At 38.7% G+C, this 27824-nt stretch overlaps 1 protein-coding gene across 8 annotated transcripts in view; it reads left to right on the top strand.

Moving 5' to 3' along the window:
• NALCN (sodium leak channel, non-selective) overlaps positions 1-27824 on the top strand; it is a 325095-nt gene that overhangs the window by 164547 nt on the left and 132724 nt on the right. For all 8 annotated transcript variants that reach the window (XM_045055586.1, XM_045055583.1, XM_045055579.1 and 5 more), the window contains one exon: positions 2778-2969. In XM_045055586.1, coding sequence (XP_044911521.1) covers positions 2778-2969 — 192 coding nt within the window. The remainder of the gene's footprint in view (positions 1-2777; positions 2970-27824) is intronic.

The following is a 27824-nucleotide window of genomic DNA, read 5'->3' as shown; positions in this document are numbered from 1 at the left end:
TCTGATAAGAATGTGAAATCCTTCCATATAATTATTCAGGATATTAATATGAATGCGAATATTTTAATAGTTCTTATGATAAAGCTATTTGCTTATTACTTGGAAAGATGGCCTGAGTGTAATATGTTCTGATTTGGGAATATATATAAATTCAAACAGAAAACTGGTAGCTTAACCATGTATATAGCATAATCTTTACTCGGAACAACATGATTTTTCACATAAATTTTCTTTTTTCAGTATTGCAGGGAGGAATTAAAATTAGCAACAAGAAAATATACATTTTCTCAACTTCTTTACATGTGTGTCCATTTAATTTACTAGTCATGTGGCTACATTTGGATTCTGTAGACATTCCTATTATTTCACCACAATATATTCTGTTGATTCAAAGTCTAAGGAAGTAAAAGTGGCTTCAAGTATGGCATGATGCAGAGGCTAAAATGGTATCGCAGGGGCTCAGTCTATTTCCTCACTCACTTTTCTTCTGTGTCAGTTATTCCTAAGCTAGCTTTGCTCCATGTAGTGTCAAAGATGGCTCCCAGAGCTCAAGATTTCTGTGGTGCTCACAGTAATGTGAATTGGGAATGAAAAATGGCACACCTCTTACAGGTCCAACAAAAGTTTTGAGGATGACTCAGGTCATTGTGAATACTCCCTCCCAGCCTGGATCATGGACATCACAGAGTCCCTTCTGGTCCTCATGGACCAAGAGTGGAGCAGGAATGATTTGTCAAAAGAAAATCAGGAACAGTAGGAAGCTAGGGATGCTGGAAAAATCCAAACATATGTTATTTTATATGTGTAAAAATTAAATCTAGGTTAAAATTTTTTTAATGTTTACTTTTGAGAGAGAGAGAGAGAGAGAGAGAGAGAGAGAGAAGGAGAGAATGAGCAGGGGAGGTGAAGAGAGAATGAGATACAGAATCCAAAGCGGGTTCCGGGCTCTGAGCTGTCAGCACAGAGCCTGACACTGGGCTCGAACCCACTAACTGTGAGATCATGACCCGAGCCGAAGTCAGACACTCAACCAACTGAGCCACCCAGGCACCCCTAAAAACTAGGTTTTAAAAGCATTTCCTGCTCTTACTCTGTTGAAGAGTATTTATTTTCTGCTACTAAAAAGCATTCATAGTCACCTTAAGCTCTCATCAAACCATCTTGGACAACCTTTCCACTTACCATAGTTTATTTGTGCCAAGACCATAGTTTTCCTGTTTTCCTATTTCCTATCTCTAAATCTGGAATCTGTCTTCTAATCAGTGGTATGCCATTCTTTAATTGGGAGCACTTTTTATTTTTCAGAGGCACATATAAAAATGTTGACATCTCAGACTTAATGAAAAATTGCTACTTTTCCATGTTTTATATTTCAACCTTGAATTACATACTAAATTATACTTTTAATCTTATAAATATGCCCTTAGGAGCTTTGCCTTTATATTATACTCCCTCTGTAATTTATAAACATTGAATCTTATTTGTCCAACACAATGTTTGGCACATAATAATTAATCAGTATTTGTTAAAGTGAAGAGCAAGTGAATTTATTAATCAGTAAGCTATGGAGAGTTGCCTTTATATATATGCAAAACATCTAAATATATGTGTGTATTTAGATATAACAAAGATCTAAAAATGCAAGTCTTACATAAGACAGAAGTTTGTTTCTCTCCAGTAGTTGGTGGGTGTCCAGGGAAAGTAGGTGGCTCTGCTCCACACAGTCATGCAGGAAGCCTGCCTGTTGAGGTGGATTGAATCTGTTAGCTTCCATACAAGGCTTCCATTTCTGGTCCAAAGGGGCTACTCCATTCATTTCAATTTCCCTGCCAGAGGAAAGCATAAAGAGTATCCAGGGCAAGTTTATTTAATTAAATGTGCCAAAAGTTGCAAAAATTACTTCTTTTCATGTTCCTTACATCTGAACTTAGTCGACTGGCCACACCTAGCTATAAGTGGGGCTGGAAAATGTAGTCTATAGTCCTTGCTAGCCACTTGTTAGGCTAAAATTCTGATAGTTCTATTATTTAAAGAGAGGATAGAATGGATATTATGGTATCACTCTCAGGCATAAGTAAGGACTCTTTGATAGTAGATTCTTAAAAAAAAAGTCTATATGTACAATACTATATAGGAAGCTTTGTTTTATGAGACATGTAGCTAATCTTGGATTAAGCCTTTCATCTACATTTGAACATAGGAAAAATATCAATTGTATTTCAACAATATGTATTAGTTAATAGCACTTTGAGGGGTGCCTGGGTGGCTCAGTCGATTAAGCATGTGACTCTTAATCTCATCTCAGGTTATGATTTCACAGTTTGTAAGATCAAGCCCCATGTTGGGCTCTGTGCTGACAGCACGGAGCCTGCTTGGGATTCTCTCTCTCTGCCCCTCCCCAGCTCGCATGCCCTCTCTCTTTCTCTAAAAAGAAAGAAAGAAAGAAAGAAAGAAAGAAAGAAAGAAAGAAAGAAAGAAAGAAAGAAAGAAAATGTAATAGCACTTTGAATTATCACATTATATGTAAAAAAGTTTTTGTTACCACCATTTTCCTTCATTCATTCAGGATTTATTGAGCTCTGGTTAAAAGGCAGAAAGGCAGGCACTGAGATACACCAAGATCTTAGTTATTGTAGTGTTACTTTTTGTCTGTAGCTACTCACATAGAAAAGTGTGATTTTATGAAGTACTGTGAAAAATGAGGTTTTAGTGTGAACTTGTTTAAGATTCAGTGTGAGTAAATGATCAAGTACATATGTTTTCCTCTCCCACAACAGGTTCTTCGGGTAGTTCGACTTATTAAGATTTCACCTGCATTAGAAGACTTTGTGTACAAGATATTTGGTCCTGGAAAAAAGCTTGGGAGTTTGGTCGTATTTACTGCCAGCCTCTTGATTGTTATGTCAGCAATTAGTCTTCAGATGTTCTGCTTTGTTGAAGAACTGGACAGGTTTACAACGTTTCCAAGGGTAAGGATAAAAACTGCAGTCAATTTAATCCATCATTCCCATTTTAGCAATAATGGTTAACATCAAAATAATATCCCTTCAACAGTGGATCAAAAATACTGGCATATTTTTGATAACTTGGAATAATTCAGTTTTAATATTTAAAATGGTCTCTTTTGCAGGGTGTAGGCACCTGAGCCCGTTTTCAACACTGTTAGATTATACCTCAATTGTAAAATTCTGGAAATAATCTGATAAAATGAGATGCTAAAACCAGCCCAGTTGAAAGCTAGAGTTCTTAGTACCTATAGATGAAAGTATAGCAGAGTATTTTTTTTTAAGTTTACTAATTTATTTTGGGAGAGACAGAGAGCGCAAGTGGGGAGGGGCAGAGAGAGAAGGAGAAAGAGAGAATCCCAAGCAGGCTCCACACTGGCAGTGTAGAGCCTGACATGGGGCTCAAACTCACGAAATTGTGAGATCATGACCTGAGCTGAAACCAAGAGTCAAGACACTTAACTGACTGAGCCACCCAGGTGCCCCTAGCAGAATCTTAAAATAAAATTTGTTTTTTGTGTCTGTGAAAGTTGACATTTCAAAATCTGTTTCACAGTTCATATATTATTTTTTAATTTTTTTTAATATTTATTATTTATTTTTGAGAGAGAGACACACACACACAGACACACACAGACGCGCACAGACACACACACACATACACACACACACACACACACACACACACACACACACAGAGTGATAACAGGGGAGGGGCATACAGAGAGGGAGACACAGAATCTGAAGCAGGCTCCAGCCTCTGAGCTGTCTGTCAGCACAGAGCCCTATGGCTCAAGCCCAGGAACTGTGAGATCATGACCTGAGCCAAAGTCAGACACTTAACCAACTGAGCCACCCAGGCGCCCCTACAGTTCATAGATTTTAATGTCAAGCATAATCTAGAAGGAAGTTTTTGATTTTCAATGTAAGAAAATTCATAAACTCTTCAGATTTGAAATTTCTTTGGAAAATTCTCTAGTTCATGCCTCTGCATTATCATCAGGAATTCACTTAGGCTAAAAAAGGAAGTCAAAAATCAATCATAAACAGAATTCATGTAGAAAATACAACCCCTAACCAAGGATTCTGAAATTTAACTCCATGTGGAATTAAAAACATGAAAAAATGTAATGACCAAGACAAAAAAATATGTATTTTTTTCACCATAAGCTGAAATACCCATTTATATGGGAAGAATTATCTTGGGGTAACAACAGTATATAATTCATTTTTTTACAATTTTTTAATGTTTTATTTATTTTTGAGACAAAGAGAGACAGAGCATAAATGAGGAAGGGTCAGAGAGAGAGGGAGACACAGAATCCGAAGCGGGCTCCAGGCTCTGAGCTGTCAGCACAGAGCCCGACGCAGGGCTCGAACTCACGAATGGTGAGATCATGACCTGAGCCGAAGTCGGACATTTAACCAACTGAGCCACCCAGGCTCCCCTAATTCATTTTTCTAAGATAAGCTTTGTGGGACACCTATATGGCTCAGTCGGTTGAGTGTCAGACTTCAGCTCAGGTCACCATCTCATGGTTTGCAATTTCGAGCCTGCATTGGGCTCGCTGCTGTCAGCACAGAACCCACTTCAGATCCTCTGTCCCCCTGTCTCTCTGCCCATCCTCTGCTCATGCTCATTCCCTCAAAAATGAAATAAACATTAAAAAAACTAAGCTTTGCAGGCAAAAGTGTCTGTACTCAAAATGGTAGTCTTATATAGGCTGGTTATTATTTTTTTTAACCTAGTGCTAAATTTGTTATGCATCACCAAGCATTTGTTGAGTGTGTATAAAGAGCCAGGCAATTTTGGTGATCTTAGGGCAGAAACACAACTATATCCCCAGTCTTCAGGAAATTCTCAGTTGAAGGGCGTGCCAAGTAAGTAAACGCAAAGCATGATAGAGGCAGGCACGAGGTGCTCTGAGAACCCAGAACTAAGATCTGTAACCAGGAATGGAAACGTCCAAATAGTCTTCTTGGAACAGTCACTAAAGAACAGTTGTACATAGACAATCAAAGTGGAGGAACACAGTGTCCTAGGTTTGGGGACAGAATATGCTAAAGGTCTGCAGTGAGCCTTTCTTGTTCCAGAAGGTAAAGGAGAAAGCAAGGCCAATGGTAAGAGGAGGATACAAGACCAAGGAAGGGTTAAGTTGGATGAAAGTGTGGTTGTATTTAAATGTTCGTTGAGAACAAGCAAGTAGAAGGTGAGGTTGAAGATGTAGGAGACACAGAGGACAATAGCAAAGGGTTCTTGAAGAGGGCATCCAGAGCATAGGCACAAGGATTGCTCTTAGACAAGTGTTGACACGTCCTGCGTGGAGGTGGTGATGTAGGACAGCAAGCCAAACTGAGAGTCACAGCCAGTCTTTATTTTCCTACTACCACAGTACAAGCCACTGGCTCCCAGCATTCCATTTTCCACACTGAACAGCACTGGGTGAGTGTCAGATGGGTGAGTGTATTGTGGCAGGAAGAATAGGGAAAAGTGCCTCAGCTGAGGCCCCTTGATGTGACTCTCAGAACAGAAGCACCCAAGCTAGGAATGTGGCTGTTCCTAAGAGCATGGCCACCTGAAGTGGGGGGTGCCGAGTTTCTGCCTGAATCTCCCTTCAGAGACAGACTGTGCACCCAATGTGGTGTGGGGATGGCAGCCCACCCTGCCAGCTTGTGGGGCAGAGCCTCTCCGGTGCCTGGGGTCGGGCCACATAGGATGCTATTGTCCTGGAGCCAGACTCTTCAACAAGAGGCTCAGCTCTTCTTCAGGGTTGGGGGCATGCAAGCAAAGATGACAGTGATGTCACTAAGCCCACCTTCTCTTTGTGTGCCCCATCACTGGGGAAATGAAAATTGCAGAGCGCCATCGTTCAGAATGACACTGAGACTGTCATTGTCACAGTCCATCTCTGAGCCCAGGTTAATTCAGCACACAGTCTTGAAGGCCCACTTAGGGCCAGCCATTGTTCTAGGAACAGGGGATCCTAAAAAGAAAACCACCCCCCGTCCCCTTCTTTATGTACACAGTCTTCTCTTAACGTCAAATCTTATCTTCATCTTTTACTGTCTCCTCTAATCTCACATCACCGATTTTATATTTCTTAGCCAAAGCCTCTTGGAGCCAGATGGCTTTTGGAGTTCAGAATATTCTAGATATTACAAGGGTGATATCACTCCCTTCTTGGTTTAATTTGTTTGAGTCAGCACTCTGTAATCAATACACAAATGTTTCTTTAGCACAACATCAGCGTTTGGGCAAAGAAGAATAAATAAGGACAATAAATAAGTCTTAGGTCAGATTGACTTTCTGCCACTAAATGAGCTACCAAAAAAAAAAAAGAAGAAGAAGAAAAAAAGAAAGAGAAATTTTAGGTATTTTCAAGAATTTTTGAATATAATAAGAAGGCATCACAGATAAGAGTTTGCACTTCTTGTCATACAGATCTGATTTCTTATCACTGCTCCCTCACTTCTTAGCTATATGATACTAGACAAATTAGTCATTAAGCTTTTATTTTCTCACATCTAAAATGTAGGTAACAATAGCATTTTCCTCATACCATTATGTGGATTTAATAATATACCATACATACAAAATATACAAAATCCAACTCTCAGAAGCATTTTTAAATGTTATATTCTATATAATACAATATATTTGAAGTCGGTATATTAGATTCTGTATAAAAGATCAGGCTGCTTCAGAGCCACCCGACTTAGCCCCTTGGGATTTGCTCTATTTTTCCAGCCATAATAGTAATCAAGTAGCATTACGTTTTCAGGTCTCCAATTACTCAATTGTGCCTTTCTGCCTGATTACTTTGACCATCTTAATGAAAGCAGCCAGGCAGCTATGGGGCCCCCTAATCAGTGATTCCGCAGCTGACGGGGTTGACAGCCTAAATGTGTGAAATGACTAGGAGTAGAATTTTCCTCGCACATGAACGCATTATGCATTAAATCCCTGAAAAATAATCAAATTTTGCAAGAAATGTTGAAAACATCGCAGCTACAAAAAGTAGTCATTATCATTCCCAGTCACATAAAGCATCATCCGTTGGTGCTACTTGCCTGACAGGAAATCATCAGAAAAGATGGTTAAAAACACATGATAGTCGATGGTAGATTTCTGTTCAGACACTCATCCATGGGTCTTACTCCCTTCCCTTCTTATAGAGCATCTCCCTCATTATCCACGGGTTGGGTGTTGTGGTAGGTTAGTTAATTATGGTGTTAGCCAAAGTGCACGAGATATGGTTAGCAGGCACCAGCCTCCGAGATGGTGGGAGTCAAGTAAAGATAATAAAAACAAGTGCTGAGTCTTCAAGTTCCTGTTTTACTTTGGGATGCATCATGTGATTTTTCTTATATGTACTTAGAGCTATGGAATGCAGAATAAACCATGTGCGCCCATGAGAGATGCTAGGAGAACACCCATCTTGAAGGAATCCAACAGAGGCAGAGGCAGAGCCAGCCTGACTTGGCAAAGCAGCCTCAGTCTTTGTGCCTGGCAAAGAGCTTTTCTGTGGCTCTTTCGTGAACCAGATTTGGACCCAGACATCTGGGTGGCATATTCTCTCTAAGGAAATAGCACTGGATATGAAATTAAACACTGTTTGATTGGATTTGTATCTTGGGCCCAGCAGCCCACTGTGAAACCCTCTAAGAGGACCTGACAGGAACATGTGAATTCCTAAAACAGCAGCCTGGGCACACAAAGTGATTGCCCACTGCATTGACCCTCTGACAGAGCTCCAGCCACACTGAAGGACCCCAGCTACTTCCTGAAACACGTGAAGGCAGAGAGGTCCTAAAGGATTTTCACTTGTGTTATTCCACAAGTTCCCTAATGGGTCTCTGCCTCAGTTGGCCACTTCTCGACCCATCTCCATATGTAGCAAAATTTAAACTGTTTCCTGGAACTCTCCTGTTTAAAATGTTTCAAGGTCTTCCTTTCCCTCACGATACCACACATTTTGCTAGAGTTTTCAGTATCTTCTCTTCTCTATCACCAGTTGCCTCTTTGGGCTCATATTTCAGGATTTCCCCCATCACATCTTCCAAAGGCAGAGAAGGCATCTATCTTGCTCATTAAATCCTCCATGCTTCGCACAACACTTCCCAGTGAATAGGTTTTCACTGAGGAATGACTAACAATGCTAGACCAAAGAAAACTTCTGTGATCCTTCCACACTGTATCAGGCTCAACATCCCAGATTCTTTCTTCCACTGCTGTCCCCTTCCTCTGGGAACCCCTTTACTCTCCATCTCCCTAACCCTTGTCCCATCTGAAATGTCTGCATAATTCTATCAGAATGCTTTGGCAGGAAGTAGCAGAAATCTTGACCCCAATCAACTTGAACAATTAGGAAATTTCTCACAAAACTTGAGATTAGGTAAACCAGAAAGCCAAGACTCTGAATCTTTCACTGAAATTCTGTTGTGGGCTGAATTATGTGCCCCAAAAATATATGTCTAAGTAACCCAAAATATTACCTTATTTGGAAATAGAGGTGATTAAGTTAACATGAGGTCATTACATTGGGCCCTAATCCAATATGACTGATAGTCTATAAAAAGAAGAGATTTGGACACAGACACAGACACACACAGAGGGGAAATGATACGAAAACACATGTGGAGAAGACAGCCCTGTGACTGGAGTGGCATCTACAAACCAAGGACCTCCAAGGATTGCTGGAAAACACCTGAAGCTAGAAAACGTTGGGAGAATCCTTAAGAGGGAGCATAGTCCTGCCAACACATTGATTTCAGACTGCTGAGCTGTGAGATAATAAATTCCCTTGCTTTAAGACACTTAGCTTTTGGTACTTTGTTACAGCGGCCCAAGAAAACTACTGCAGTTATTTTCTCCATGGGTTGTCTTAGCGTGTTAGCAAAATGGATGCAATATTTCCAGAATTTGTGATAAAATCTTGAGGAAGAAGAGGGTCATCTTCAAGGAGCAAGGACACTTTTTCCTGGTACCATTTTCTACTTCCCCCAGCACACTTGCTGTCACTATTCATTGGCAGGATTGGGTAACTTGGTTGTTCCTAAACGAATCATTCACAAGATGGCTGAGCCAAGAGGATTGGCTTAGATGAGTCATGTGGGAAGAGATGACTATTGGAGAAACACCACAAAACTACTACAGCGGTCAGACCCAGAGTTTGGACAAGGTTTCTCTCTCACATCTCTCATCTCTAAAGCTTTGATATACCCTGTGGGCATGTAAATAGACACGTGGTAGGAGGAGGACTGGTGTTTAATTTCTCTCACCTGAAGCACCTGGGCTTCAGCTCCTTCCCAAGATGTCCAAATAGTACCTGCAGAGAAGCCAGCACAAGGCCTGGCACAGAGTGGATTCCTGCTCCCCCTCTGTTTATGGCAGTTGTCACTTTCTGCGACACACCATCAATACTTGTGCAAGCTCCTGTTGCCTCTGCTAGACCTCAAGTATCTTGAGGGTAGCAGCACCGTGCTCTCTTCTCCCAAAGCATGTACCACGATGCTGATGCCAATGCCTTGGGATCCAAGTCATTGGGAGGGTCAGGGCGGAAACAACCAGTGGAGCCTCAGCATACAGTCCCATGAGATGGAGAAGAGAAGCTTGACATTTGTTAATGGAGGGGGTGGGGAGCGGGGAGGAAGATATATTGATAGAATTTAATAAAACCATTTTGTCATCTCAACCAATAACTTTCTCTTCTAATTTGGACCAAACAGACACTTCACTGCTAAGTAGAATTCCCAAGGAAGATCAAGTCCTGCTGTGAGGCAGGATCCTGTAGTTCTGGACTATTGTTGGGACTAATAACTTATGTTAGAAGGAGGACAATCAGATTAACCTTTCATGATGGAACAGCCTGTGCAGGTCCTAAGGACCACCGGTTGGCATAGGAAAGAGCCATCAGTCTTTCTTCAACAAAAACAAAAACAAATTGTGTGTTTCCCATAGCTGCCTGACAAAAGCTTATGCGCGCAGTTTCACTAAGGCTTTGTTCAGTTTATCTCTCCACTTATCGTACAAAACAAATTGCCTCTAAGTTACTAAAACACATGCAGTAAATATCCACTGTACATCTTTCACCAACTCAATATCTTTATTCCTTGTAAACTCTCACTGAAGTCATAATCCATGGGCCTCATTTGCTCCTCAGTTCTTCCAAAGGGGAGTTTTTATTCAGAAGCAATAAAGTACCCTCCATGAGAGCAGGTACTTGTATTTTAATATTATGTATTTCGTATGTTTTCTTAATTTGCATTCTCTAAATGCAAATGACTTGCTCTGTTGAGTTTTCACTTATAAAACCATATCCAATGCAGTTACACAATATAAGCAGTAAATGAGATAAAACACTTAATTACAAATTAATTTCCCTCTCTCACCACCAAAATGGCTTTTAACTGTACTGAAAGAATTACTGGGAAATGTAAAGAAACAACTTGCTCCTTAATTTTTTTGCATTTTTTGCCAAATGTAGTTAAGAGACTCTGATTACATTTCTAATAAAGTCAAGGTATATATGTATATATATATATATATATATATATATATATGTATATATATATATATACACACACACATACACATATATACGTATATGTATCTACATATACGTATATATGTGTATGTGTGTGTGTATATATATATATATATATATACATATACATATATATACAGTTTATTTATCTGAGAGAAAGAGAGAGAGAGCACAAGTGTGCAGAGGAGGGGCAAAGAGAGACAGGGAGAGAGAGAATCTGAAGCAGGCTCCATATTGACAGCGTGGAGTCTGACATGGGGTTTGATCTCACCAAGCATGAAATCATGACCTGAGCTGCAACCAAGAGTTGGACTTAACTGACTGAACCACCCAGGTGCCTCAAGTCAAGGTACATTTTATCTTCAAAAGTAGAATTATTAGTTCAGACTTTATTTTCTCATGAAATGTTTCAGACATGCAAAGAATAATAAAATGTATTCTTCTGTAGCCATACACAGCTTGACAAGCACATTAGAGCCCATCTGAAGGCCTTGAATGCCTCTTCTTCATCACTCCCTTCTTGCTCATAGAGAAACACTTTTCTGAATTTTGTGTTTAGGCTTTTAGTGCATTCCTTTATGCTTTAATGCATAAAGAAGCATCAACTGAAAATCACATATCTTTTTGCATAATTTAAACCTGCCTTATATGGTCTCATATTATACTGTTTCTTCTGCTAATTGCTTTTTTTGCTATGTTTGTGAGATTTATCGATGAGTACATGTAATTTTTTAAAATTTATTTTCCTTGCAGTATAATATGCAACTATATATTGCATTATATTTATAATGCACTATTTATATAAACACTTGACAATTTGTTTTCCCATTCTCCTGCATGGTAAGTGAATTCCTCATGGGTTTGGGCAGGACTCACAAATAGGATGGAATTTCACATCTGTGAATAGGGTACTAATCAGTTAATTTGGAATCCATCAAAAAGGAGATTATCTTGGGTGTGCCTGACCTATTCGGAGGGACTGGGCTCTTCTGAAGAGGCATTTGAAGCAAGAGTCTCTTGTTGGCTTTGAAGAAATAAGTTGTCATGTTAAAGGGCCATGTGGTTAGGACCTGTGGGTGGCCTTTAGGGGCTGTGTGCTTCAAGAAGACAGGATCCTCAGTCCTACAGCCATAGGAACTGAATTCTGGTAACAATCTGAATGAGGCTCCAAATGAGACCACGGCCCAGCCCACACTTTTATTTCAGCCTCTGAGATCCTGACCAGAGAAACCAGTTATACTGTGCCCACATCTCTAACCTACAGAAACTACAAATAAGAAATAAGTATTGTTTTAAGGTGCTAAGTTTGTAATGATTTGTAACACAGAAATAGAAAATGAATGCATGCAGGTTTTGGATGTTTGTTTCTAATATTTTATAATTCCAAATAATGCTAATCTGAACATTGCAAATTAGCTTGTGCACATGTGAACATTTTGGGGGGGGTATGTAGCTAGGAATAGAAATCCTGAGTCTTAGAATAAAGATACCTCCAACTTCAGCAGGTATTGATAAACTTGCATTGCATTCCAACGCAATTTCCCCAGTGTATATGCTATCAGCAGGACATAGGAATGTTCTCTGCTTCACAACTCAGCCATACTTGGTCTTGTCAGGCTGTGTGTTACTTTCAACATTTAGCTCTTCATTTAACCTGAATTGATTTTTGTGGTTGCTGTGAGATAGGGAGCAATCTTATTTTATTTCCATTGGATAACCCATTGTCACAGTACCATTTATTGACTAGTCTATCCATTCCCCATGGTTCTGCTGTGCTGGCTGTGTCATAATAGGATTCCACATGTGTGTACCCTGGTCAAGACACACAAGCTCCTTTCCATCATCTCCTTTTGTGATGGAATTTTTTTTTTTTTTTTTGTCAATCTCTGGTGAAGTCCAGTGAATATCCATCCTTACTCAAGGATCAGTTAGCAACCTCCATCTTTCCAGGGCCTGTGACTTTGCCCCTTATGCCTGACAGTGCATGAAAAACCTAAGTCTGCCACAGACTGTAAATCCCCTAAGATTGTCTTTTTTTGACCCAAGCTGCATATTAGTTTTTGGTCCTAGGGTTTCAATTATTGTCTTGGGATCTTAAGTAGGCCTTTAAAAGGATGCTTGTTGCATTTTATACAGAATTTGGGGAGGGAGGGCTAATCAGTTTTTTTTTTCCATATATGATCAGATACTAAGGCTCACTAATATATTTTTGAGAATTAAAAAAACCCACTCCAGTGACTATCTTTCAGATGGATAGGTTTCTTTTTTTTTTCCTACAGATACACCCTGAGGCTAGGCCACCATCTGAAGCCTCATATTTGTTTGCATTCAGTTGCAATTTAGTTATTGATTCTCACAATCTCATTTTGTGCCCCCCTAATCTGCTACACCATTAAAATCCATTTTCCACAAAATACCAGATACATCCATTCACAATGAAGACTAACTAAATTGTGTATGTGTTTTGTTGCTGTTGGTAATTTAGCCCACATTCTCTATATGATGGAACCATGAGGCATACACACATGAACAAACATATCAACTGCCGTCTTTAACTTGTAACATAGTCAAGAGCGTAAGGAAGAAGTCAACTTTTCCCATAGTAGACACATAAGAAAGAACTCAAATAAGCCAAAAGGTGAAATATGACATCACAGATTATCTGGAGAATATTTTAAAATTCTGGGAGCCTACTATGTGCTAAGCACAGAGCTTCCAAAAATCACTTGTTTTAATAAGAGGAAGGGTCTGCTTCCAAAGCTTTCTGAAGAGTGGTCTTCAGGGGTGCATGTGGTTTCCACAGATCAGAATTTGGGTGATGGCATTAGATGAGAATATCCCATTTCAGGAAGACAGAATGAGTAAATCAGAGACATGGAGAATCACTGGCATGGAGGGATGGATGAAAAAGGAACTGCAGTGTTGGTCTGGAGCCAGACAACAGGGTGTTTTCAGAGGTTGGGATCGTGACAGAGGGAAGCTGTTGAAGATTTCACTCTTTCTTATTTTCTTCCTGGAGAAGAGCAGATGAGCTATTTTAAGGAAGGTTAGTTACACTGGAAGAAATGTTATTTCTCTGAGGAGATATTTTCACTGAACAAAATTTCGTTTTTATTGACCAAAGACAAAAATTTATGATTGAGGAATTGCAGCAGCATCAGGGCAGGAAGGGAGGTAAGTTTCATTTTTTCTGTGTGGCCATTACTGTGTCATATCTTCTACAGTCTCTTAAAGTTGGTCCCATCAAAGGCTTTAGGCCATCCAAGGCCTTCATCCATGTCTGGACCTGGCACTGTGATAGAAACTAGCACCTTGTTTTAAAATCCAAAGTAATTTAGTGATATAGCTTAATGTCACCATCTCCCCCCCAAAAAAGTTTTAAAAATAATTTTATTTTCTTCCTGCTATAAAATCAGAGGGCTTGTTTTTTGGTTTTTGAGTTTCTTTGTTTTTGTTGTTGTTGTTGGGATTTTTTTGTTTGTTTGTTTTTGCTTCTAGCTGAATTTCTTTGTGTGGCGATTCATCATTGGCGTAATGATAAAATTATATCTGGTGCGCTTCTTTTTAAAGGGCAGTTTTAATGCAGTATGAATCACGCACAGACAGCTGTCTTTTCCTGTTGTGTATTACCATCACTGGTCCACTGAACTGCAGTTACCAGAACTATTCCTTGAGTAAAACATCCTTAGAGTCCAAGCCTGAGTCCCAGATGGGCACTCTTTTGAGGAAGACCTTTTTATTTGACCTGGCTATAATCCTTACCAATTTAATCAAAATTTAAGAGATTTAATCTAAAGGGAAAGCAAAATTGAAATTACAATGAATGCAAAAACAAAATTCAAATCACAAAAGTGAACCATGAGGACATCCATATCTGCTGGAGTTCAGGCACAAGTGTGACTCCAGTTTTTCTAGCAAAAGTAGACTTAGATAGATGAAAGATGATTATGAGATGAAAATGAACTATTTTCCTAGAGAAGCATAATTATTTCTAACTAAGTCAAGAAAGACGTTCCCCCAGGGATCATTATTATCAATAATAATAATTACTATATATGAGACTTTTTACATGTGAGGCCCTCAGAACAAGAACTTTTCATAGGTAAAAATAGAGATACATACATACACACATAGATATCCATATATATCTAATGTGATCCCCAAAACAACCTATTGAGGAAGTATTTCCCCCACATTATAGATGTTGTTTTAAAAAAAGCAGTAAGGAACATCATCAAAAATTGATAAGAACTAACAAGAAAATGTACAAGGCGACAATAATAGAATGTGATTTAGGGTTAACGTATAGATGAACGGACAAACATGCATTAAATGCATTTAATGCATGCATTAAATGCATTTAATGCATGCATTAAAAAACATTTGGCAAAGAAAGCATCACAATTACAAGACAAATTGTTCTCAAACAAGCAATATAGGCGATACCAGAGTCTCCTCATACTATGTATCGAAATATCTTCCTGATGAGTTAGAGCAAGGAAATGTGAAGTGTGAAAATGTAGAAAACAAAAAGAAAATATCGTCTTTCATCTTTCTTGATGATCAAGAAATTTCTGGGCCTAAAAGCAGAACACACTTGACTTTTCAAACAAGTCAAAAATAACCACTATAAATAATTTTTCAGATCAAAGGAAAACATGAAGATACAACCTTAATTTATAATGCATGTCAGGAAGAAAGTGTTGAATGGACAAGATTTATTTGTTATTTTTATTTTTTGGCTAATGGTCATGTGCACTGCTGGCAGAAAGCCCTCTCACACATTGCGTGTGGCAGTGAACATTTGTGTAACTTTTCTGGAAATCCGTTTTTCATTATATATGAAGACACTAAAAAGCATTTTTACTTTGATCTAATGGTTGCATTTCTAGAAATCTACTCCAAGAAAATAACCAGAGATGCATACAAAGACTGATCTTCAAAAAATGCTCTTTGTGGCATTATTTAATGTGAAAATTTTGAGACATCTTTAATGTCCAACCATCTGGAAAGTCTAAATAAATTTTAAATGTGGTGGCATATCATACAGTTATCAAAACTGTATTTTTACAGCCTAACTTATGAGGTAAGCCATGGGCGACACTAATTGTGATGATAACATATTAAAAAAGCATAATAGAAACTATATTTGTAACTGAGTTCAGTTTTATTTCAAATACATATATACACCCAGAAAAGAATGGTAGAATATAATGCTTCCCTTTATATATCTACTCTTACCTGAGAAATAAAAAAATTCTACAAGACTAATTTTAGTCATATAATAAGACTAATTTTAATTCATGACTTGTAAAATCAGTTTTATTAACGTCAAATCATTTCAATTAAATATTTATTTGTAAACAACTATCAAATCTATTTTCAAGGTATTAGAGAACTAAATAAGCACTATCAGATTAGAAGCAAAACTTGGAAATTTATGTGTTTGATAGAAGAGTAGACAATATAATTTGCGGTAAAGCTAGCTCATTTTTTGTGGACTTAGTGAAGAAAGATGAGCATCAAATCCCATTCAAAGAGAGCAAACAGTGGCACACTCCATTTCTAACATGTAGGGTTATTGTTTGTTTGGTTGGTTTTTTAATGCAAACCTCTAAGCTTTTTCTGACCAGAGTTGCTTTCTGTTTGAAGCCAAATAGAAAAATCTGGTTCTTTTATATATATAAATTTTTGTTAATGTTTGTTTATTCTTGAGAGAGAGAGAGAGACAGACAGACAGACAGAGTGTGAGAGGGGAGGGGCAGAAAGAGAGAGAGAGAGAGACAGAGACAGAATCTAAAGCAGACTCCAGACTGAGCTGTCAGCACAAAGCTCACATGGGGCTAGAACTCATGAACTACGAGATCATGACCTGAGCTGACATCAGATGCTTAACCAACTGAGCCACCTAGGTGCCCTGAAAAACCTCGTTCTTAAGCATTGTTTTACAAACCGATAGGAAACACTGAAATTTCCTAGGTAGACTCCATGGTACTTTAGTTACAGAAGTTTTCTTAATAAATCCTCTGCTTGTTTAACAACAGGACACACAGCTGTGTTTTCAGGAGCACTGTTTCTTCTGTATATGTTACAAGATCTTTATTGCACCAAAAGTAGAACGTCAACTTTCATCTGCAATTTTATAGCGCATATTTGCCAATGAAATGCATCATTTACATCATGAAAATTTAATATGACTGACATTAGCAAAATCACTAATTAAGAAATAGGGCATAAATACTCCCAGAAACTTGACAGTCTGTTCTATGAAGAAAATTAATTCAGAAGTTTCCTATTTGCATAAACCTCCAGGTCTCATTTTCACAGCTGTTTGTTCTGTCAGCGAGATGGCTGCATTTCAAAATTATTTTAACATAATCGGTGGGAAGTATACCTTTCAACTAAAAATATCATGCTCCTCAAGAAAGACTGTTAGGGGAAAAATTTAAGTTCAGTCAGTTCATGTTGATTTTTTTTTCCCTTAAGATAAATGTTTCCAACATGGGCACTTTAACATTTAAGTCATAAATGATTAACATATTTTTATTATTAAAACAAATTAAAATTCTGTAATTTTAGATTCTCATGAAAATGAAAACATTATGTCCTTTCCATGTGGAAAAATGTTAATAAGTGGAGTTTATTTTAGCAAAGAGGAGAAAATACTACAGATACCTATTTTCCATTAATCAGTTGAGCTTAACTTGCGGTTCTAGATACGTACCTGATACTATGTAAGACAAAGAAGGTAAAAATTTTAAATACCACAAAATTTTCAAAATTTATAAAAGTTGAATATTATACTGTTTGTTTTAGTAATTTAAATTGTGAAAAGAAGTCAGCAATTACTAGTTCTTCAGATTTATACTACCTGCAATATTCAAAAGGACAGCAGGAATTTTAAGACAATCCTAGATACCTGGCCCCACCATTTGCTTTCCTGCAGGCCTTGATTAATCATGTAAGGCCCCTGCACTTCCGTACGGGGTATAATATGTACAGTGGTAATTCGCGGGGTTATTGCTCAAGTTCCTCTGCATAATGGACAATTAAATGCTTCAGGGGTTGTAAAGCACCATGTAAAATGCTAGTCATGACTCAGTATCTCTCCTTATGTCATTTTAAGGACAATTACCCTGAAAGAAATCCTAGGAGACTGTACAAATCCATGATTTTTGTCTGTATTGTCACTTACGGTGTTATATGTAAAAGTGAACCCAAGCATGGCCATTTGAAAGAAAAGAGATGTTTGGATACACCTCCAGACACTTTCAGGACTAGAAGAGGATTCACTGGCTTTTGCAAATGAGTTTCTGCCATCTTTCCTTTTACTCCTGAAATTATATTTAAGTGTAGGCTCTACCGAAAGTAATTTGCTGCTGGCGTAGGCATCAGGTTCTGATGTCTGCTCTGCTTCTAATTACATTCAAGCTCATTTTGACATTTAAGGCCAATTACTTTAGTCTCGATTCAGTAAGGCTCTTCCATAGTGGTCTAAAATTTGACCAGTAAACAGGCTTTTCCCTCTCTCTCTTTTTATTCATTTAAATGGAATGCTTGGCAACAAGCACATTTTAGGAATTATAGAAATGAAATAAATAATGTGGGTTCGTTTTGGAAAAAAAAAACCAAAGAACTGCTTGGTCTTTTGGGACAGTATAAAAGGCAGTCAAAGGGGCGCCTGGTGGCGCAGTCGGTTAAGCGTCCGACTTCAGACAGGTCACGATCTCATGGTCCATGAGTTCGAGCCCCGCGTCGGGCTCTGGGCTGATGGCTCAGAGCCTGGAGCCTGTTTCCGATTCTGTGTCTCCCTCTCTCTCTGCCCCTCCCCCGTTCATGCTCTATCTCTCTCTGTCCCAAAAATAAATAAATGTTGAAAAAAAAATTAAAAAAAAAAAAGGCAGTCAAAGAATTGAAACCCCTGGTTTCAACTTTATTTCTTTCTAAATGACAAGGTATAAGGCATAATCATTTTACAGAGAGATTAATGTTTTAAATGTTTCGTTTCGTATTAACAACAAAGGGAATTGATTTTAACAGATCTCAAATTCCAAAAAGTTCATATATTGAGAGAGAGACATGCCTTCAAAACCTTTACCATTTAAAGGTCGCTAGCGACTAAACTCTCCAGACCAGGGCCCTACAACAAAATCCAGCCACTGTTCCATTTTGTTTTCAGATCCCAGTGTATGTGATAACATCGAGCACAGCACCTATTTTATTTAGCTCTCTATTATCAGTCCGTTTGCTAACACCAGGATTTTTACTGTTTATTCAACAAATACTCAGATGAATCGACAGCACCAGAAGGTAATTTATCGGATCTATTAGGAACAAAACATTTACTGCAGCCTTTTCCTGTAATTTATAGGTAAGAGATAGTCTGAGAAAATGGGCTGGAAAATTTACTGTATGAAAACAAAGTTCTCCAATTGACTGCTAGTACCAATTAATAGATCATAAAATAGAGACACTTAGAGCTATAGAGGTTCTCTAGGGAATCATTTAGTTCAAAGATGAAACAAAATGATGCCATCAAAAATAACCACACTTTCAAAATCATATATCTAAAAGGAAATATCTTCTTTTTCTTAATTTAAAAAATTGTTTTTTTCTTTCACATTTATTTATTATTGAGAGACAGAGAGACACAGAGCATGAGCAGGGGAGGGGTAGAGAGAGGGGGAGACACAGAATCTGAAGTAGGCTCCAGGCTCTGAGCTGTCAGCACAGAGCCCGATGCGGGGCTCGAACTCACAAACTGTGAGATCATGACCTGAGCTGAAGTCAGTCGCTTAACCAATTGAGTCACCCAGGCACCCCAAAATGGAAATATCTTCTAAAAAATATGAGTAGCTTATCCAATATAATATTAAGCTTTATAAAAATGGAATCATACTGTGTATGGCATAAAGAGTTTTCAGTCATAGAAACTGTATAGAAACTCTGAAATTTAAATGAGGGTAATTGAAGTTTTTCCTTGAAAGAGATTTTTTCATTTTTATTAATATTTCTTGTATGGTGCTTTCATGTTTATAAAGTACTCACACATACTTAATTTAGTTTGATTCTCAAAACAGTCTTCAGAGTGCTGCTATCATGCATTTGGGGAAGATGGGTATCAGGACGGCTAGGTGTTCTTTGCCTCACTGCTCTGCCACTCACAGAAGGTCAAGGTCTTTATACTCAGTTCATGCAACTTCAATTTAAAAAGCACTCTTAGCTCCCCCATCTAGGAAGGTCATCTCTTGAGGGTGAGGGCAGAGATGAAGTGGATGTCGTTAGTCAGGTGACAGATGACAAAAAGTTTGGGAAAGCTTGTGGCTGGTAATGGACTCACCAAAAACATGGAAGGGGCTTGCCAGACAGTGTTGAAGCCCCTTTGGAGGCCTGGGACAAGGGAGCCTGTCTTCCTCTGCTATAAGCCCCATCTTCAGAGCACATGGAGGGGTAAGCGCAGCCATGAAAGGTCAGATTCACCTAGGAGTAGGCATTTTTCCTGAGAGTTTGCCAAAAAAGACAATCGGAGTTTGGAGACCTGGAAAAAGTGTAACTGAATTGATGGACCATCAAATTCCATCTAAACCATTAAAGAGGAATTGGAAGTAAAGAAATGGCTGCCACCAGTGGCTTTAACGTCACAGCGCTATGTTTTTACTCCAGATTTCAAACCCACAGAGTTTGGAGTTATGGACAGCTTAGTATAGCCACAGTAAGTGGTGGCTCTTAGAACTTTAATTTACTCTAGGTTTTTAAGTACATTTAATGTCATCTTATTGTTTTTTTCCACCCCCCACCGAACTCTCCATAAGACCTCGATCTTGACAGTCATGATTTTGCCAGCCAACATGAGATAAGTCCAACATTTGCTATTGACTGAAGTCATTTTAAATATTAAAGTTTTGAATAGTTAAGTTTTAAATAAAAGAACTATACCACAAAATATTAAAGGATCATGATGCTAGTAGATTTTTTAGAGGATAAAACTCCTCTACCTATTACTGCTATTTGAGTGGGGAAAAAAGAAACAAGGAAATTGAGTAGGTGCCTAATTAAGGCAATTAAAACCAAAGGAGGTGTCACTTTTGTACTCAGTGAATACATCAAGCCAAGTCTTCTATTTTAGGGCTGACTGGTAGTAAGACACAGCAGGGACACTCTCAATAAGAAGGTTGAGCCACTATATAAGTTGTCAAGAGGATTTCATTTTGAAAGCACATCTATCGTAGAGAAAGAGTTCCCGAAACCAGCTAGAGCTAGAGAAAGTAGATGCAAATTATATTGTAAAATGAAAGCTGTATGTCAATATGGGTTGTATTCTTCACCACATTTAAAATTTTTTAAAGTGTCTATTTTTTAAAATAAGATGAATATCTGTTTTACATGTATTTGAATACAAAAGATAAAAGGCATGTTAAGTGAAAAGCAATTTTTCTGTCCACACAAAAACCTGTATGAGGATGTTCACAGCAGCATTATTCATAATGGCCAAAAAGGTGGAAACAACCCAAATATACATCAATTAATGAATAGATAAAATGTGGTATGTCCTTATAATGAAATATCAATTGGCAATAAAGGGAATACAGTGCTGATGCATACTACAACATGCATGAACCCTGACCACGGATTGTATGATGGAGATGTTGAGAACCGGCAAATCCAGAGAGACAGAAAGTATAGTGGTTTCTGAAGGCTGCAGGAGGGAGAAATGGGGAGTGATTGCTCATGGGCACATAGTTTTTGAGGGGAGGGGGAGGTAATGAACTGTTCTTAAATTAGGGGTAATGTCATACAACTCTGTGAATAAACTAAAAACACTTAATTGTAGACTTTAAAAGATGAATTTTATGGTACACAAAATATAATATATCTCAGTAAAGCTATTACTTTAAGAAGTTCAAATTGAGTATCTACCCTCCCCCCTTCCTCCGCATTCTGTCCTCTACATTCCAGTCCTCAGAGTACCAAGTTTATTTTATAAGCTTTCAAGCATTTTGAGGCCCACAAGAACACATCTAGTTTGTATATTACAAATGGGATCATACTGTATATTCTGCTCGATATATGTTGACTAAAACCTGAGGTATTTACCCATCCTACTTTTTAAAAATATTTAAATATTGTTTGACCTAAATTTATATTCACACCTACTCAAAACCCAAAACATGCACTGGGCATCAAGTTATCAAAGGGCATCCACGATATGCTTTTGAAAGGGTTATGAACTGCTTTGCAAGGCCCGGACAAAGACTTGTAGCCTGTTTATTTCAGCATAGGGTGATCCTTGCTTTGCTGTCTCACCTAAGTCTAGGTAGGTCTGTCAGAAAGATCAAGGGAGGGGCGCCTGGGTGGCTCAGTCGGTTAAGTGTCCGACTTCGGCTCAGGTCATGATCTCGCACTCCGTGGGTTCGAGCCCCGCGTCGGGCTCTGTGCTGACAGCTCAGAGCCTGGACCCTGCTTCGGATTCTGTGTCTCCCTCTCTCTCTGATCCTCCCCCATTCATGCTCTGTCTCTCTCTGTCTCAAAAATAAATAAACATTAAAAAAAAATTAAAAAAAAAAAAAAGAAAGAAAGATCAAGGGATCCCTGGGACCTTGAGAGAGAAAAGGATGTCTTGTCATTGATAAACCTATCTCTGCCACCAACAGTGTGGCATGGGCCCTTGGTGGCCCTGGTGGCAGCTGGTCTAGGAGACATTGTTCACCCCATCTGTGATTGACATTCAAGGGCATTAGTTGGAACAAAAGAGAAGTTATAAAAATGCTTTCTTATTCCTCCCTCTTTGGTCTTATTTTTATTCAAGTTCCCCAGTCTCAGTTTATGACAGGAAAGTATAGCTCCAAAATGTAGGGCTACTTACAGGGAAACTATTAGCTGTGTTAGTAGTAATATCAGGGAATATTGAGAATAAATGTGGAACTGAGACCAAGAACCACGGTGAGATTTAGCGGGATTTCCTCACAGGTTGGATGCAGAAACCAAAAGTGTCTGTGAGGTCATTGGCCTGAGTAACTTGGAGAATGAGCTGATATTTCCTGAGATGGGAAGGAGACAGAGGGAACAGGTTTGGGGAATAGAGCATGAAGGGTTTGATGTGAAACATCTAATGCTTGAGATTCCTGTCTGATAGACATTCAAGTGGAGAAGCAGAGTCGATTCCGGATGTGAGGCTGAAGCCATCAGTATATAGATGGTATTTAAAGCATTGGGATGAGTGAGTTGAACTAGTTAGTAAGTGTTGAGAGGCACAAAAGAGATCTGAGGACTGAGCCCTGAGGCTCTGCAGCATTTAGAGATTACGTGAGAAGATGCCAACAAAGGAGACTGAGAAGGGCTGGTGGTGAACTTTGTGTCTCTCTCCTGCAGTGCTCAGGACATTCAGTGACTCCAGGACCCTGTTCTCTATGCTTAGACGTGTTTCTCCTGCATCACCCCTGGAACAGCTCTCCTCATCACAATCCTGCCTTGTGGCTTTCTCCCCCTGCTCTGGTCCCACCCTTTGTTTTATTCCCACACACCTGAGGGATGTGATGCACTCCAATTAGAAAAAGGTGGTCACTGAGCTGGTGATTTTCAAGACCTTCCTTCTCCATTTGGTGAATATCATTGCCATGTCTACTCAGTGTGTTTTCTTTCCCTCTTAATTCCTGTTCATTCGGAGACATTTGCTTCCTTGTTTTATCAACATACTCATAACTCTGACTTTTTAATGATCCCTCTTGTTGCTACTGACCTGCACAGCTTGTCTTCAGTTGTTCACCTCCAGATGCTACTGCCAGTATTGTGATTTTTCTCTGTACCTTCCGCTAGAGGTTCATTAGAGGTGTTTTTGATTGGTTTAGTTCTTTCCTGATGGAGCAGAGTTGTTTGTTCCTGATCACCTCAAAGGCCATTCTTTAGTTACCTGCTCACCCCTGATCCAGTTAGTACCTCCAGGCACCTTCAGTGTGAACAGGGCCTGACCTGTATAGTGGTGTTTAACATGTGATTGTGTCATTTAAAAAAAAAAAGTAAGAGGACTTGTAAACAAAGTTGTTTACCCCTATTTACATCTGTAGGTTTGGACTTGAGGAGTAAAATCGCAAAACCACAGACCCTCTGTCCCTAAAACCTAAGGAAACAAATGAAACAGTTAATTATCAGCCTGAAAAAATTATACAGCAACAACCACACAAAGGCAAAGCCACAGTTTCATACCATTATCTTTGAATAGCAGCTACTAAGAAGGAGGGAGGAAAGCTGGGAGAGAGAGAGAGAGAGAGTCAAAGAGGGAGGATTCACTCTTGAAGCTCATGCCTTAAGCCTGTTTTCCAGACATTGAGAAGAAAATAAATTGGAAAAGCAAATCTTAAAACACATCCTCCTCTCCTTCTGTTTGAGGAGACTTGACCAGGGAAGCATGCACAAGCCTGAAAAAAGACGAGAAACCCCCCAGTGTAGAAGTGACTTGTTCCATCCCTTTTACGAGAGTCAAAAGAAACTGCTAGATCTCACCATTTTATTTTTCCAAGACAGAAAGAAAGCTTGAGAGTGAAAGCAAAATAATCATGATTTCCAGAAACGAATTGTCTCCCATGATACACAAAAATTTAGCATAGTGAGAGTATGAGGAGAAAAGAAGAAAACAGAAGCCACAAGGGGACAGGCGGCCCTGGGAGCAAGAGCCCCTCTTGTATTCTTTCTCCTCACAGAGAACCCAAAATGGCAGAATCAGCCTGTCTGTCCTCCCCTGGAGCCAGTGCTGGGAGAGTGAGGTCTGGAAGAGCCCATGATCTGAGGATGCGAACACCAGAGACTGACGGGCTCTGGCAGCAATAAGGATTTCTGAATAACTGAACTGAAGAAATACCTGAAGCCTGATCTTTCGAGCATGACTTCCCATAGCCTAGCTAATACTTCTGTCCCTGCAAACCCCTCTTCTCATACTGAGACAGCAAAGCAGAGAGAAGAAAACCCAGCTGACATGGAAACAGGACTCACAACCAGGCCTGAGATTTGGGGTCACTTTCTGACACCGTAATAGAACAAAAGATCTAGACAAGAAAGTTAATTGTATTTCAGAAGGACAGATATCATATGTTTTCACTCATATGTGGATCTTGAGAAACTTAACAGAAGACCATGGAGGAAGGGAAGAGAAATAATTTCAAACAGAGAGGGAGGAAGGCAAACCGTAAGAGACTCTTAAATATAGAGAACAAACAGGGTGGATGGGGGATGGGGGAGAGGGGAAAATGGGTGATGGGCATTGAGGAGGGCACTTGTTGGGATGAGCACTGGGTGTTGTATGTAAGCAATGAACCATGGAAACTGACCCCCAAAAACCAAGAACACACTTTACACAGTATATGTTAGCCATTTTGACAATAAATTATATTTAAAAAAGAATAAGAAGAAAGTTCAAAGCAAAGATTCTGACCACCATGGAGCAAATCTAGAAAGCAATTAGTCCGCATTAAAACAGGTGATAAGAGGGGCGCCTGGGTGGCGCAGTCGGTTAAGCGTCCGACTTCAGCCAGGTCACGATCTCGCGGTCTGTGAGTTCGAGCCCCGCGTCGGGCTCTGGGCTGATGGCTCAGAGCCTGGAGCCTGTTTCTGATTCTGTGTCTCCCTCTCTCTCTGCCCCTCCCCTGTTCATGCTCTGTCTCTCTCTGTCCCAAAAATGAATAAACGTTGAAAAAAAAAAAAAACAGGTGATAAGAAGACTCCAAGAAAAATATCCGAGAGCAAGAATCCAATGGTTTTGGAGTAACAGAAGGTTTTGGGAAGAACATCTACAGCAGCATAAGAGTGGAATTTATTCCAAACAATAGATAAAATTCATGAGAATTTGGAAAGTATAGGAAATAGAAGGGGGGGAGTATGTATTTCTTTTTCCAACAAAATCTGTCAAAACCAATCAGAAAATCTCAACCAAGCAAAACTAAACTTAACTGAAAATTGTGTAAGAAAGCAAAGATTCAAATAAAATGCATGAAACTAAGTCAGATTCTGAGCAATTAGTGGAAAGTGAGAAAGGGAGCATTTACCTGGAGCATTGACCTTCTGGTACCGTATACCTCATAATACTGGAGCCCTGGAGAAGGAAGTAAGATCTGAGAGCATTACCCGACTCAACAGTGAAAAATATTTTTATAGTCAACTTATAGTTTATCAACCTGTTGATTATAAATGTACTGGCAAGCATGAAAGACCAGTTAGGACTAAAAAATGTGCTTAGGCATACAGCTGTAGTCTGCAGTTTATCATCCATTAAGAAACTCATCATCAAGTTTCTTTACTATACAGTATTTTAATGATATGACATCACCTTGATTAAGCTTTTGAAAGGTAATATTAATTAGCTTAACAAGAAGTGTGTGGAAACTATATAAGTAGAAATATTTTCTCAGAATCATGAATAAAAAGTTAATAAATTGAAAGGTAAACATTTCTATGAGATTGGAGAATATTAGTTTTTCTTAGATTAATGTAATCTCAACAAATAAAACAAGAGGATGTTTTGAGGAGTTAATACGTAAAAGTAAATAAAAGAATTCTGAAAACAGAAGTTTATGGGGAACAGCTAGGAACCCTAGCTTTTTAAATTCATTACTATGTTTTAAATTCATTAATCAAATTATTAATTCATTTTAATCATTATTAAAGTGAATGTACAGTTGTTAGGCAATTTGGAGTGAGATAGATTGATGGAAAAGAATAAAAATTTAGAAATAGAGCTGAAATTGTCTGAGTATTCAGTTTATGATAAGAGGTATTTCAGATTAGTGAAGAAAAGATAAATTTTTTTCAATTATATGTGCTGAGTCAGCTGATCATCTATTAAAAGAAAAAATAAGATTAATTCTTATCTCACTTCTTATACCAAAATAAATTCCAGATACAAACTGATTTAAATGCGACTTCTGGTTAAGCATGTTAAACATAATAAACTAAAACTACTTCATAAAAGTATGGGTACATTTACATCTACGTCCAATCATCCAGTGAGAGAAGTTTTTTACCTTAGATAAAAGAATAGCAAATTAGACCACATAGAAATGTAAAATTTATGTTCACAAAAATACCACAAATTGATTGAGGAAAATACTTTAAACATATATAACAGATAAAAGATCCATTTTCCTAATTTATAAAGAGCTGGTAGAAGCCATTAAAGAGGGACAAGAGGTCAACAGGATAGGAAAATGACGTTAAGTAGAGACAAGGAACTCAGAGAAAACAACTTCCTTCAGCCCTTTGTTCATGGCCCCCTTCTTCCCCATTTAAGTCCTTCTCATTTTCATCATGACGATCACTTGCCATCATTTTCCCCAAACAGTTCTTGCCTCACCCAAGAGGAGTACATTGATACTTCTAACTGGCTCATGATAGCTTTACCACAATTCTCTTATATACCATGTTTTCCCTTTTGCCTTTTCTTACAGTTGGTCATTTTCATCTTTTTCTCTATTCTTGATTATAAATTTCTCAGTAGAAGAAACTGTGTCTTCCTCATCTCAGTCCCCAACACATCAAGCCTTCAGTAACCACTAATAACCCACATTTAAATAAATACACTCTTCAAGGGACACGGATTCCGTGGACAATATAAATATAAGTAAGTGTACTTGAGTCACATCTCCAACAGTCGTTGGGATTTAATTTCTGGGTAAGATTTCAACAAAACTGACATAGCAGCCTTCATGCCAGGCACAAATTAATTTTCAGCCCATAATTGAAATATTTCATGGCGCTACTTTTTGTTGGTTTATTCAAGGAAGCAGCTGGAAACACATGAATCGCGTTGTAACAAAGCATTGCTCTCAAATATAATTCACAGCATCTTACAACATGCACTTTCAGGTGGCTGAGCTGTGCAGAAAGGAGATTTTTTTTTCTTCTGAGACTGAAAAGAGTGGAAGATAACCCCTGTGTTCTTGCCCACATTGCTTATCTGCCAGCAACAGGTTACAATCCCATTGCTCCATGTTCCCTAACATTTACTGAATGTATAATAGCTGAGTATTCATGAAAGCTAATGCAGTGGATGAAAACAAATTAATTTGGTTGGTGCCCAAGGCAGTTGAAAGGTACACCTGCATTTTTTGGTCTCTAGGTACCAAGAATAAATGTTGGATTTAATCACAAGCTGGCCTGTCATTTTGGGGGAAAGGAATTCATGTCGGGTGAAATTCTGTTTACACTGGTGTTGACTCTTCCCCTTGTGCTGTTGAGTCTTGAGGATGTACACACACTTTCACATTGGTGACGTCTTCATTGAAGAAAA

The sequence above is a fragment of the Felis catus genome, chromosome A1 (assembly GCF_018350175.1).
Source record: "Felis catus isolate Fca126 chromosome A1, F.catus_Fca126_mat1.0, whole genome shotgun sequence".
NCBI lineage: Eukaryota > Metazoa > Chordata > Mammalia > Carnivora > Felidae > Felis > Felis catus.
Note: the sequence above shows the minus strand (reverse complement) of the source record. Positions and strands in the feature narration are given on the sequence as shown.